The sequence below is a fragment of the Salmo trutta genome, chromosome 1 (assembly GCF_901001165.1).
Source record: "Salmo trutta chromosome 1, fSalTru1.1, whole genome shotgun sequence".
Classification (NCBI taxonomy): Eukaryota; Metazoa; Chordata; class Actinopteri; order Salmoniformes; family Salmonidae; genus Salmo; species Salmo trutta.
Window position 1 is genome coordinate 62710572 of NC_042957.1, and position 15395 is coordinate 62725966.

General features: G+C 38.3%; 1 protein-coding gene, 1 long non-coding RNA gene and 1 gene segment (V, D, J or C); all 3 read left to right on the plus strand.

Moving 5' to 3' along the window:
- LOC115204635 (uncharacterized) overlaps positions 1 to 15395 on the plus strand; it is a 193604-nt gene that overhangs the window by 96719 nt on the left and 81490 nt on the right. The gene's annotated exons all lie outside the window — the stretch shown is intronic.
- On the plus strand, positions 1651 to 8974 carry LOC115204792 (uncharacterized). The gene is made up of 2 exons (XR_003880466.1): positions 1651 to 1928; positions 8588 to 8974. It is a non-coding gene; the product is annotated as an uncharacterized LOC115204792 (long non-coding RNA).
- On the plus strand, positions 9141 to 12174 carry LOC115204683 (Ig heavy chain V region T601-like). The segment is given in 4 exon segments: positions 9141 to 9403; positions 9549 to 9788; positions 11802 to 11908; positions 12031 to 12174. Coding segments are annotated over 4 exon segments (435 nt in total).

Below are 15395 nucleotides of genomic sequence, written 5' to 3' on the forward strand. Positions count from 1 at the left end.
TAAAACAACGTTAGGCTATATCCGCAATACACAACAAGACTTCAACATTCTGTTATCAGTTGATCTGTGGTGGTTTCTTGGTTCTCTAACTTGTCTAATAATAGTATAATGCAAAAGCAGCTTCCTCTCTCTCTATCCCCTTGATACCACACCTGTGGCACTGAGACTGTCCAGCAACTGCCAGGGCCACAAATACACTTCCTTGAAAGAAGAGAAACATTGCATGTACGAAAGCAACGCACACACACCAGCACACACACACACGTATACTTATATTTCAGTGCTTTGATGATTATTATTATAGTTGTTGATTATTTGGTAACTTAGATCAGTGGTTCCCAACCAATGTGTCGCCGCACACTGGTGTGAGTTGAGGAACTCTCAGGTATGCTTTTAAACTTCTCCTGAAAAAAAATGGAACACAAAAAATGTATGCACATGGACTTTTGACCTGGGAGCTCTAGTCCCGGTCAGATAATACATTAAATGGAACATGGTTACATCTGTAACGTTGTTTCATGTCCAGTGCCCTCAGGCTGTTGAGGGGCACGTAAATGAATATATGGAATTGTTTAAAGATGGACATAACGGATAATTTATCTATTTGATTTAGAATTTTAGGACTCCTTTAGGTATCAACAAAAATATATAAACAAATTACAGTATTTGATAAAATATTGAATTTGGCCTTTACTGCAAGTCCACAGAAATGCATTGAATAACACATTTATAAATGGCAAAACAGTCATATCTATCAAAATAAATATGGTTTTGAAGTGTCTGTCCTATATTTTGGAGATATGAGAAAGCTCAGGATTTTCATAATTTTTTCACCCGGTACCGTGTTACTTTTATGACACTCGTGGGGGTTGTAGGACAAAACTGAGAACACCATTGTGTTTGTGCGAGTTTCATCTTGTTGGCCAATCCATTCAGACACTACAGATTTTCATGAGAAGACAGATTTCCGAGATGTCTCCTGGTCTGACAAACAACGTTGTAGCTCTGCCACTTTCCACCGCAGATGCCAAAGGCAGCCCATAAAAATAAAAATTCATTGATTTATCTTAAACTGACAGATTAAATTGACAGATTTAAAAAAAAAAAAAAATGGTTATGTTAACCCCGGACCAATCGACTCTTAAAGACAAATTAACGCTCAAGAGTAAGAAACTATGAAAACTATTAACATATTTCAAATAAACCCTATATCATTTATTGTCAAAATGTTTGTCACATAAAATAGGTGATTTTCAGAATGGATCAGATGTGATGGAGGTCATTACCACTAAATAAATGAATAGGGACATTTTACGTGTGCCACAGAATTTTATATCCCATCATAGTTGTGAACCACTGACTTAGATACAGGTTACTTTCTATGTGTGTAAATACAACGTTAATGAATACTCAGGGAGAAAAAGGTGTAGATTCACTCGCAGAGCACGGCAGACGTTTATTAAGCCTTAGCAGAAGGCAGGAATCGTGGTCGCAGGCAGTCAAAAACAAACAATACCTCACAACCATACAAACAGAAAGAACTGAACTAAATAGGGAGCTGAAAAATGAACACAGGTGAAATCAATTAACAAAAATGAAAGACTGGGCTACGTTCCAGAACACAAAGAAACAGGGCTACGTTAAAGAACACAAAGAAAAAGAACACAAGGTTGACTAAGAAAAAAAAGCAGAACCTTACAACTACTGAAGACTAACAGGCTGCCAGGGCATCAGAGCTGCTATCAACAGCAACACTTGTATTCAGCGTATGAGGCTACTTCTGCTAACAACTACAGGGAGCTTGAAGACAGCAGCTCTTGTAAACCAGCTAAACATTATCATCTAGTAGAAATCTAAAGTCATACCATGAAGGAAATATTCTTTACTGTAATAAGAGACTGGCCCTCATCTCTGCCACATATAATACAGTAAGTATTATTCTGAGAGAATGATGTTGAATAGTCCTGAAGATCAACCAAATCAAAGTTTAATGGTCGCGTATATGATTTGCAGGTGTTATGGCAACTTTTATTTAATAACCAGCGCTATTCAACATTGTTCTTTTTTAATATGTAATGAAATAATGGAAAATATGGAAAAGGTCTATCCTTAGCAGCATGTTGTAATAAATGTTAAGACAATTTAAGTGATAGGTGTAGAATCTACAGGAGATAAGGTTAATAGCCCAGTGCCAGCTGTGGCCAACCTCCAGAGGGCGAGCTATGCAAACTTACTTCCCTTCCCCCTCTGTATATAAAGCAGCATGTTGCCAACTCATCATTCAACTCATACAATAGGTATTAGAGTTATATGATATTTCAGAAACCAGAATCACTATGAACACCTGTGGGTTTGTTATTTTTTACACTAGCAGGACTCAGCTGTTTATTATTGTGCTTGAGAGACATCGTGACTGAAATTGCTGGGGCAGCTGCTCCAAAACCACCCAGTCAAAACTACGCCACATATGCACACGCAATACCTCTGTGGCCCACCTAGGGGTCACTGCCCCTTCTTAGAGTACCACTGTTCTACACTATGACGTCTCAATACTGTACAATAACATGTAACACTCCACATTCTTACAAATTCTCATTCATATTCCTGTAGTGCAAATAACATTTATTTTACAACCTAAAGAGATGCTGCATAATTCCCTCTTTAAGTTTATATGATTATCCATTCTCATCTGTGCACTCTATCCTTCAGCCACAATGGCCGGTGAGAATGGATTGGCATTTCTTCATATACATTTAGATTATAATATCTGACAAGATCAACTCTACTGGCTAAAGACACATTTCCAAGGTAAAAATAAGATAATGAATTGAATCATAGAGATTTGTGATGACTCCAGGGAAATATTGGTCCCTGGTGTGTGGAGAGGTTTTTGTATGGGTGTGTGTCATCATGATAACTACGGGGCACAGAAACCACTGTGGTGGAAAATGGCTACCTACTTCCTCTCATACACAATTACAAGAGAAAACATTTAAGCAGCTACTCCAATTATTGGATTCTGACAACAGAATGTGTTTATTTTAAGTAAAAAAATATATTTTGAACTTTCAATCATGACAAAAAAAAAATGTCCTCAGCAAGGTGCTTTAATCATTGTAATGGTCAAAATGCCTGACAGAGCAAAAGCTGAAAGCCCAAACTAATCAAAGTGTTATTAATAAGTAGTAAAACATAATTTGACATTCTGTTCATCAGATCAAAATCAATAGATCATGTTATGGTTGTTGTGAAAAGTTGCACATGTTTATTCCATCTTTGGCTGTGCACAGAGTGGTGGGGAGGTTTTTGTACAGGGTTAAACCACTGTGCCATATAGCAGGTCACAATGATACAGTCCATGACAAAAACCTACCACCTCTACCAAGCACAGAGTGTGAGAGTGCTGACACCTAAGGAACACAGACATATACATTCTGATTGTCTATAGGCAGCTAACCTAAACGTGCTGGTACATTTATACACATTATCAACTCAAACAAATGTCCATACTCCTTAGGCCTACTTCAGACAAAGAAATCTCAACATTAAAAACTTTAAAACAGACATAAACTGGGGAACAACTATCTTCTGTACACTGTGATCTAAAAATGAGCTTGAATTGAACTTCAATGGTGGTTGTAAATGATACAGGATTGGAAAATACATGGTTCACATAAAGACATTGTAGGTTTCAGTGAGTTTTACTGAGAGGATTCTGTGGCTGTATGTGACATAGGTTTTTGTAATGGTGTGAGTCACTGTGTATGGGAATGGCTACAGTGATAAACATCAGTACTAAAACAACTCCATGGACATGAGGGTTGACAGGATTGTACTGTCTGCACACTGACTACACTCTGGACACACACGGGAGAGCATTTCACTGCTATGAATTTGAATGGTCATATTCTCATCTTCAATTTTTCCATTCCAGTATTGGTTGCTATTCTGCTATTGTGTCTTATGTTTCTGATTTCGTACTGATTCCTGCTGAGCTGTTTTTTAGCCAAATTGTTGAATGAAAGTCATGTTTTTTTTTCTGACATGCCTGTCCGTATAAATATACAGTGTAGCACACTTTAAAGGTGGCCTATCTTGACATTTAAGATGTAACAATCATGGTTATCAAATTGTCCAGACATATAGCTTTATTTACAGGAGGTATTGACATTTTGACAGAAAACCTCATGCCCTGATTTACAGAAATATTGGAACAAAGTTATCTAATGAAGACAAACAATTTAGAATCCTCCGATCCTGTAGCCTGCTCCTGACTGTTGTACAGCGACATAGAAACCCTGAGGGTTTTGGTTTTGGTTTTTCTCTGAATAGAAACACCATAATATTAATCAAATTAATTAAGCCAAATTTCTTCAAGTCAATCCCATATATTATGTTATTACAAAAAAGGTTTTATATTCTCTGGTAATGCCAATACGGAATACTATCAATTTTTTTTCAAAGATGCCCTCTGGTGGTCAAACTAGCCATATCTTGCTGTAACAGAAAAAATTGTTGAGAATTAAATGACGTGCCACAGAATGCTGCAGCAGCACGCTAGGTGTGCCGCAGTATGACACAACTTTTAAAGGAGGAGCCACTGTCAGTAGAACCAATGAACGTTGAACATGCTAAACTTAATGCCCAGTCTATCCTGTCTCAGGACTTATTATGGACAGAGCAGTCCATCTACAGCGGACTGTTACTTTTCAAACAGTTGTTATGCTTTAAGACATGCAAATATACAGAAAGGATGAAAATGCAGTTGTGGTCTATTGCACCACCAAGGACCATTCTCTGATGACGTAGACCCTCCGAGAAAACTGAACCAGGAGAACTTTACATAGTCAGAATCTTACTTTCTGGGCCCGAGATATTGAAACTTATGAAATTTTTAAGAGTTAAGTGTACAAGAAGCCAAATAGTCACAGATTCTGACCACATTGACTGAATATATCAATATAAACGGACTACTTAATAATACACACATACTTAAAGTATGGAATAAACTAATTTACAGTTACTTTTGTCATAATTATTATGTTTCAAGTCACACAGAACCACCATAGTTTCCATCATTTTTGGTCAAACTGTATGAGAAGTAACTATTAATGCATCCATTCCATAGTCTAAGGGTTTATGTTTGATAATCCATTCCATTCCACACAGGCCCTGCTCTCCTTTTCTCAGTTGTGTCTGTTTCTCTCACACACCCCACCCTTCTCTCTTCCCCTCTGTGACCCTCACAGCTGTGTGGCACCACGCTTGGTGAACTCCAGTCTGTCACCTGGGTGTTTCAGGGTCCCAGTTTAGCATCTCTGATGATTCAGATAGACAGTTAAAGCAGTTAAGTAGCCCAGGGACTGCAGGGACTGTTCCTAAACACTTTCATGATCTAATTCTCACTACCTTGTTTCAGCTGAGGAGAAACTGACTTTTGCATAAGCCAGCTGGTTGCTGGTGACCATATAATGTTTCAACCACATGAGAACGATTAGCATTTGGTTTGATTAAATGGGGAGAATGATCAAATAGCCAGACCATTTTGTCACGGTTTCATTTATATGATAGACCTTGTTAACAGTTGTATTAATTATATTATTTCATATTTTCAGTCATTCACTGATATTCATCACACACAATGTTATTGACAGACCATATTCATAGTTTGTGTTTGTAATAAATATAACACACTTATCAAGAATTGCATTGAACAATGAGTCCTTAACTAAAGTAATAAATTGCTCTATGTGGTTTCTCATAGCTGTCCTGGGAAACTCCCCCTAAATACTTTACTATGTCTTGATTCTAATTGTTTATAGGGGAGAGAGTTTAAGAATTTGTTTTTATCAGGCGTATCTATCAAAATGAGTGTTGGGTGCAGTAGTTCATAGCTACCCAAGCATGACTTCTACCCAGGATGCACCTGCACTCTGATAAAGACATTTCCCTGGTATAGTATCTTGATTAACCCAAAAATGACCAATATATCATTGTAAAAGTGCAGTAACACATATAAAAACTAAATAAATTCACTGTTGTTATCAAAGTCATTGCAAAGGGTAGGTTTAACAGTTAACAGAGCAAATGAAATGTGAACATACTTTCATATGATTGGTTAGCTATACAAAACGTTGCAGAGAGGCTATCCAACTGACAATTTCTTAGAAATAAATATAAATGATTGGAACCAAGATTTTAAAATAACTGATATTGGCACAAGATGGAGGGAATGTTGGAACATAACTAACGAGATTACAGTTATTGCAAATGTACAATTAATCCAACATAAACGAATGTATAGAATGTATTATACAATTGACAGCATAATTCTACAAGGCAGAGTTATATCTGAAGTGTAAAACTAACAGTTACTCAATAATTCATGACTTCTGGGAATGTTATAAAGTCCAAAAGTTAGGGTCAGAGTTGGAAAGACGGCTGTCAGAAGTATTCCAATGTAAATGTACTTTTAATTTGTCTGTATGCATATTTCAAGACATGAGGGTACAGTGGAATACCTGGTGCGTTGGAAAATACTTTTGTCATCAATCATCTTATAACAAATACATATACTTAAAAACTGGAAATCAACCAATTGTCTGTCATTTACACAATGGAAATGTCAAATGATTTACTATCTAAAAATTGAAAGTGCGTGGGCAATGGAGAGAAACAAAATCATACAGTTTGAGGCCATGTGGCAGAAAGTGATACGGGCACTGGAGATAGGGGTGAGGGCTAGTTGGTCTGGGTAGGTGTGATGTTGTTGATGTTTGTATCATGTCGTTGTTTGTATGTTTATGTTTTCTATTGTTGATAAAAGGTTGAATAAAATAAAAGATTTTAGGGTACAGTACCTCAGGATGTGAATAGTATATATTTTTTTGGTATCTTGATTTATGTGTTTAATAAAAGGAATAATAAAAAAAGGTATTTTCTGACTATTGAACAGATAGTGAGAGAGGATGACAGTGATAAAATATAGAGGTTGTAGGGCAGTAGGCCAGATTAAAAACTATGTTGACAAGATACCACAATTTCTTTCTGGCACCACTTGTGTGAATGTGCCTGTGATATTGTTGTGATAAATATCAAAATGCAATATGATTTAATATAAATAATTAAATGACTGTTCTTAATGTTGAAAAATACACAAAATTACTTTACTCTTCAAACAATATAGAAAATGTTTTCTTATCGACAGTGATCACTGATGTCTGGCTTTGTCTTTAATTTAATCATGGCCTTGAAACCTCTTTTATATGCATGTGACATTCTACCACCCAACAATGGTTGTCATGCAAATTCTGTCTGTGTACTTACAGTGCATTCGGAAAGTATTCAGACCCCTTAACTTTTCCCACATTTTGTTACGTTACAGCCTTATTGTAAAAAGTATTAAATAAATACAATTCCTCATCAATCTACACACAATACCCCATAACGACAAAGCAAGACACGTTTTTAGAATTGTTAGCAAATTTATCAAAAACAGAAAACAGAAATACCTTATTTATGTAAGTGTTCAGACCCTTTGATATGAGACTCGATAATTGAGCTCAGATGCATCCTGTTTCCATTGATCATCCTTGAGATGTTTCTACAACTTGATTGGAGTCCACCTTTGGTAAATTCAATTGATTGGACATGCTTTGGAATGGCACACATGTCTATATAACGTCCCACAGTTGACAGTGCATGTCAGAGCAAAAACCAAGCCATGAGGTCGAAGGAATTGTCTGTAGAGCTCCGAGACCTATCCAGGCATTGTAAGATTTGGCAGGCATCACCAACACATGGGCTGTTGCATCGGGCTGAACAACGGCATTTACCTATGACTGTATTCAGCACATAGCATGGCCTCTTGTCTTATTGCTCAATTACATAATCTATACTTAGGGTACAAAACATGAATAACACCTTCCTAATATTGTTCTGGGGGCCCTTCTGCCTTCAGAGCAGCCTCAATTCGACCATGGACTACAAGGTGGCTCCAGCATTCAATAGAGATGCTGGCCCATGTTGTCGCCAATGCTTCTCACAGTTGTGTCAAGTTGACTGGATGTCCTTTTGGTGGTGGACCATTCTTGATACACATGGGAAACTGTTGAGTCTGAAAAACTCAGCAGCGTTTCAGTTTTTGACACAAACTGGTGAGCTTGGCACCTACTACCATACCCCCTTCAAATGCACAGATATTTTGTCTTGCCATTCCCCCGCTGAAAAGCACACATACGCAACCCAAGTCTCAAGGCTCAAAAATCTTTCTTTAACTTGTCTCCTCCCCTTCATCTACACTGATTGAAGTGGATTTAACAGGTGACATCAATAAGGGATCATAGATTTCACCTGGATTCGCTTGGTCAGTCTTACATCATAGAAAGTAATATTTTGTACACTCAGTGTATATACACATATATGCAGAAACAAAGAGTACAGGCTATGTGAGGTGTTCTCCTTTAATTACTGTGCTTACACTAAAATATGAGCTAACCCTTGAGTTAGTTGTTTTATTCTTTGTTTTGATCAATTTGTATTGTTCTCCTTCTCATGTTCACTTCTTCATTCTCTTTCTCTCCGTCAGGTTTAAATGGTAAGAGTATGGAGTCCATTCCCTCAAGTCCACTCCAGAAAAAGTCTGGAGAAACTCTTAGCCTCTCCTGTAGATGAGCTGTCCTTGATAGCGTGATCCCTAATCTGACATTTACAGTAAATTACTGTAACCCAAACGGTGAAGGATTTCTCTAAATATTTAGAAAATCATTCTCGAAGATTCCCTACAGTTTTACCAACCTCCGTGACCTGAGCAGGAAAAACTCTATGCCCTGGTTCGGGCATGGGTGTCACAGAAAATGTTGTACTCTTCGGCGAATATGTCGTATGGGAGAGAGAAGGACCAAGGCGCAGCGGGATTGTGGACACTCATGTTTATTACTGACAAAATATGTAAGGCATCCACTTGGAAAAAAAACACAAGACAGTACTCACGACATGGACAGTCTTGCAGGCTATACAAAACGCAGTGCAAAATCAATTCCCCCCCAACCCCAAAGAAAAACACACACACCTATATAGGACTTCCAATCAAAGGCAACTATACACACCTGCCTTCAATTGGAAGTCCCAATCACCAGCACAACATTTAACAAACACAAACCACGTGCCACATCGTGACCAAGACTAAGCAATACGCCCTCTGCTGGTCAGGACGTGACAATGGGGACCTAGTTTGTCTGTGACATGTCATGTGGTCAACAAAAACTCCTGGCCCTACCGATGAGTCATAGATTGACCCCTGACCTTAAAGTCATCAGACACTCCCCCCATGACATCAGCTGTGGAGCAGCTGAGTTCATATCTCCACCCTCAGTATGAAGGGAAAAATCTACCTGTCTGCCCTGTGAGTTCTGCTTGGTTTTACTCCTCATCAACTCTTCATATGCTGAGCAAAGAAGATTTACAATTCCTTCATGTTTTCCCTCAATATTCCACCCTCTCTCCTTTCTCCTTTCCCCCTGTTTCCTCTCTCTCTTTCTCTCCATCAGGTCTACGTTGTCAGAGTATGGAGTCCATTCCCTCCAGTCCACTCCAGAACAAGCCTGGAGAAACTCTCAACCTCTCCTGTAGATGAGCTGGGTATACCTTTTTCAACATATGGTATGAACTGGATTCACCAACCTACAGGGAAACCACTGGAATGGATGGGCTGGATCAATACCAATACTGTAGCAGCAGGCTATGCCAAAACCCTGGACGGACAGATTGAACTGACCAAAGACAGCTCAGTGAGCATGACATCAGAAGCATGACATCAGAAACTGTCTGGTCTGACTCTGCTGTGTATTACTGGGCACGCTGGGTACAGTGACGTGAGTGGTGGAGCTGTACAAAAACCCCTCGGACATATACTGAACAAAAATATAAACGCATGCGACAATTTAAAAGATTTTACTGAGCTACAGTTCATATAAACAAATCAGTCCATTGAAATAAATTCTTTAGGCCCTAATCAATGGATTTCACATGACTGGGCAGGGATTCAGCCATGGGTGGGCCTGAGAAGACATAAGCCAACCCACTGGGGAGCCAGGCCCAGCCAATCAGAATGAGTCTTTCCCCACAAAATGGCTTTATTACAGATAGAAATACTCCTCAGTTTCATCAGCTGTCCAGGTGGCTGGTCTCAGATGATCCCAAAGGTGAAGAAGCAAGATGTGAAGTTCCTGGGCTGGCGTGGCTACATGTGGTCTGTGGTTGTGAGGCCAGTTGGATGTACTGCTGAATTCTCCAAAACGACATTTGAGGCGGCTTATGGTAGAGTAATGAACATACAGTTCTCTGGCAGCCACTCTTGTGGACATTCCTGCAGTCAGCATGCCAATTGCATGCTCCCTCAAAATTTAGGTCATCTGTGTCATTGTGTTGTGTGGCAAAACTGCACATTTTAGAGTGGACTTTTATTGTTCCCAGAATAAGGTGCACCTATGTAATGATCATGCAGTTTAATCAGCTTCTTGATATGCCACACCTATCAGGTGTATGCATTATCTTGGCAAAGGAGAAATGCTCACTAATAGGGAAGTAAACAAATGTGCATACATTTTTTGTGCGTATGGAACATTTCTGGTATCTTTTATTTCAACTCATAAAACATGGGACTCACACTTTACATGTTGCATTTATATTTTTGTTCAGTGTACAAGGAATCATTGAAAATGTAATTCAGCCTCACACTCATCCACCAATACAATGACTGCAGGCTGAAGACACAGCTGTGTATTACTGTGCTTTCCACCACAGTGATACAAACCAGCAGCAGACCTGTACAAAACTCAGTATATTATACTGTATATTTATCCCAGGAGGGGCCAAGCTAACCTTCCAATGAACTGAAGCCTATTAACTAATGACTGTTGTCATCACAGTGAAAGTCGATCATTCAGGGTTGTGGTTAATTCCACAAATTAAATTCTAATTCAACCCCCTCTCTCTGTATATTCCATTTAATTAAATTCTAATTCCAAGTCAGTCTCTGAATTCAGAGATCATTCAATTCCTCTGAATTCTAATGTTAGGAAAATTCCAAGAATTCAATTACCAATTCAATATTATTCTCAACAATTCCACAAATTCAAATTCAAATTCCCTCAGGCTTTCAGGCGGACAATGTCATTGTTCAGAAAGCCATACTGGAAATAATAGTTGAAATGACTAAAAACAAATGTTTGATACTACATGGATTCATTCCTTTAACTAGGAAATGTACTAATATTAATAAAAATTCTGACGGTTAAATGTTTTTACAATTCCAATTCAAACAGTTCAAACTGTCTAATTCCAATTCAATTCCAATTCCATAACTTGAAGATTGTTGAAATTCAAATTGAATTCCACATAAATGCTTCACTTTGAGTGAATTCAAGAATTGACATTTCAAATTAATTTGAAATTGACCCCAACCCTGCAATCATTCAAAAAATGGGGATAATCATAAAAAAATATATATGTAAACCACTAACCTGATAGATATCTACATGATAAAAGCCTCTTAACTCCCAAAGAATAAAACATTTTATTTAATATGAATGTCCTACTGTGTTAAATATTGGAGCTATTATCTTTTATTCATAATAAACATAGCCTAATTTATTATTTATTGCATCTATCTAGAGGACCTGGATAAATGCATTAGTATGGCTACATACTGAATACAGTATACTCCCGCCCTCTTCCTACATCAGTGCAAACCCTCCCTCAGGCCCTTTCCCTACTTAAACAGTGTGTTTGTCTGTCCTTAGAGGCCCTCTGAGTTCTGGAGAGTAGAGAAGAGATGCTCCCACCAGTTCAGCTTCAACGCAAACCATGTCCCCTACATCTCTGTTGCTGCTGCTGGCAGCTGCCTCTTGTGAGTCTCTACATCAACAGTATTAACTAAAAGGAACATTAAAAGCTTCAATATACACTCAGTCATTTCCATGTACACAGTGATACCAATACATGGTTTTCATATTTTTTTTCTCCTTACAGGTGTTCATTTTGATGTTGTTCTAACTCAGCCAGGTTCAATGGTTGTTAAGCTAGGAGTGTCACTCACCCTATCCTGTAGGTTCTTCACAATGTGGATCGGATCCTTTTTTTCAATTTTCGTCTAAAATGACATACCCAAATCTAACTGCCTGTAGCTCAAGACCTGAAGCAAGGATATGCATATTCTTGATACCATTTGAAAAGAAACACTTTGACGTTGGTGGAAATGTGAAATCAATGTAGGAGAATATAACACATTAGATCTGGTAAAAGATAATACAATAATATAATACATTTGTTTTCTATTTATATATTTTTTCCATAATCTTTGAAGTGCAAGAGAAAGGTCATAATATAATATTGCAGTTCAGGCACAATTTAGATTTCGGCCACTAGATGGCAGCAGTGTGTGTGCAAGGTTTCAGATTGATATAGTGAAGTATTGCAATACTGGACAATATCTTGTATCAAGTCTGCCCAAATGTGCCGAATCGGTCAATTGATACATTTTCAAGTACATAACGATAGAGAACATACAAAAATGATATGGTAATTCAAAATGTAAGTTTACACAGTCCCAGGAATGTCATACATGATGGATCATTAGCTTATACACTAACTTTCACACATCTAGATGGCCGGAAATGTTCACAAGCACTACCATACATTTGTTTTTACAAAAATAACTTGATAAATACAGTTGAAGTCGAAAGTTTGCATACACCTTAGCAAAATACATTTAAACTCAGTATTTCACAATTACTGACATTTATTCCTATTAAAAATTCCCTGTCTTAGGTCAGTTAGGATCACCATTTTATATTAAGAATGTGAAATGTCAGAATAATAGTAGAGAGAATGATTTATTTCAGCTTTTTTCACATTCCCAGTTTATCAGAAGTTTACATACACTCAATTAGTATTTGGTAGCATTGCCTTTAAATTGTTTAACTTGGGTCAAACGTTTCGGCTAGCCTTCCACAAGCTTCCCACAATAAATTGGGTGAATTTTGGACCATTCCTCCTGACAGAGCTGGTGTAACTGAGTCTGGTTTGTAGGCCTCCTTGCTCGCACACACTTTTTCAGTTCTGCCCACAAATGTTCTATAGAATTGAGGTCAGGGCTTTGTGATGGCCACTCCAATACCTTAACTTTGTTGTCCTTAAGCCATTTTGCCACAACTTTGGAAGTATGCTTAGGGTCATTGTCCATTTGGAAGACCCAATTGCGACCAAGCTTTAACTTCTTGACTGATGTCTTGAGATGTTGCTTCAATATGTCCACATAATTATCCATCCTCATGTTGCCATCTATTTTGTGAAGTGCACCAGTCCCTCCTGCAGCAAAGCACCCAACAACATGATGCTGCCACCCCCGTGCTTCACGGTTGGGATGGTGTTCTTCATCTTGCAAGCTTCCCCCTTTTCCCCCCAAACATAACGATGGTCATTATGGCCCAACGGTTCTATTTTTGCTTCATCAGACCAGAGGACATTTCTGCAAAGAGTAAAATCTTTGTCCCAATGTGCAGTTGCAAACCGTGGTCTGTCTTTTTTATGGCGGTTTTGGAGCAGTGGCTTCTTCTTTGCTGAGCGGCCTTTCACATTATGTTGATATCGGACTCGTTTTACTGTGTAAATAGATACTTTTGTACCTGTTTCCTCCAGCATCTTCACAAGGTCCTTTGCTGTTGTTCTGGGTTTGATTTGCACTTTTCACAGCAAAGTACATTAATCTCTAGGAGACAGAACGCATCTCCTTCCTGAGCAGTATGACGGGTCCCATGGTGTTTATACTTGAATACTATATACAATAGATTCCCAAGAGGGGATGAGCAGTAAGAGATACAGTGAGGGAAAAAAGTATTTGATCCCCTGCTGATTTTGTACGTTTGCCCACTGACAAAGAAATGATCAGTCTATAATTTTAATGGTAGGTTTATTTGAACAGTGAGAGACAGAATAACAACAAATAAATCCAGAAAAACACATGTCAAAAATGTTATAAATTGATTTGCATTTAAATGAGGGAAATAAGTATTTGACCCCTTTGCAAAACATGACTTAGTACTTGGTGGCAAAACCCTTGTTGGCATTCACAGAGGTCAGACGTGTCTTGTAGTTGGCCACAAGGTTTGCTGGTAGCTTTATTATATAGATTATATATTATATAAAGCTGGTAGCTTTATTATATAGTACCCACAAAACGCAGTCTCAACATCAACAGTGAAGAGACGACTCCGGGGTGCTGGCCTTCTAGGCAGAGTTGCAAAGAAAAAGCCATATCTCAGCCTGGCCAATAAAAATAAAAGATTAAGATGGCCAAAAGAATAGACACTGGACAGAGGAACTCTGCCTAGAAGGCCAGCATCCTGGAGACGCCTCTTCGCTCTTGAACCTGGTGTTTTGAGACTGGTGTTTTGCGGGTACTATTTAATGAAGATGCCATTTGAGGACTTGTGAGGCGTCTGTTTCTCAAACTAGACACTCTAATGTACTTGTCCTCTTGCTCAGTTGTCCACCGTGGCCTCCCACTACTCTTTCTATTCTGGTTAAAGCCAGTTTGAGCTGTTCTGTGAAGGGAGTAGTATACAGCATTGTACCAGATCTTCAATTTCTGGGCAATTTCTCAAATGCAATAGCCTTAATTTCTCAGAACAATAATAGACTGAAGAGTTTTTAGAAGAAAGTTCTTTGTTTCTGGCCATTTTGAGCCTGTAATCGAACCCACAAATGCTAATATTCCAGATACTCAACTAGTCTAAAGAAGGCCAATTTTAATTCTATTGCTTCTATAATCAGCACAACAGTTTTCAGCTGTGCTAATATAATTGCAAAAGGGTTTTCTAATGATCAATTAGCCTTTTAAAATGATAAACTTGGATTAGCTAACACTACGTGCTATTGGAACACAGGAGGGATGGTTGCTGATAATGGGCCTCAGTACACTTATGTAGATATTCCATTAAAAATCAGCAGTTTCGAGCTACAATAATCATTTACAACATTAACAATGTCTACACTGTATTTCTGATCAATTTGATGTTATTTTAATGGAAATAATGTGCTTTTCTTTCAAAAACAAGGACATTTCTAAGTGACCCCAAACTTTTGAACGGTAGTGTATGGGCCAACCAGTGTGTGTGTTGTGGATGTCATGGAGTGTCACGCCCTGACCATAGGGAGCCCTTGGTTCTCTATGGTGTTGAGGTCAGAGCTTAACTATGGGGGTGTTCTAGTCATTCTATGTCTATGTTGGTGAGTTGTATGGTTCCCAATTAGAGGCAGCTGGTAATCGTTGCCTCTAATTGGGGATCATATTTAGGTAGCCTTTTTCCCACTTGTGTTTTGTGGGATATTGTTTG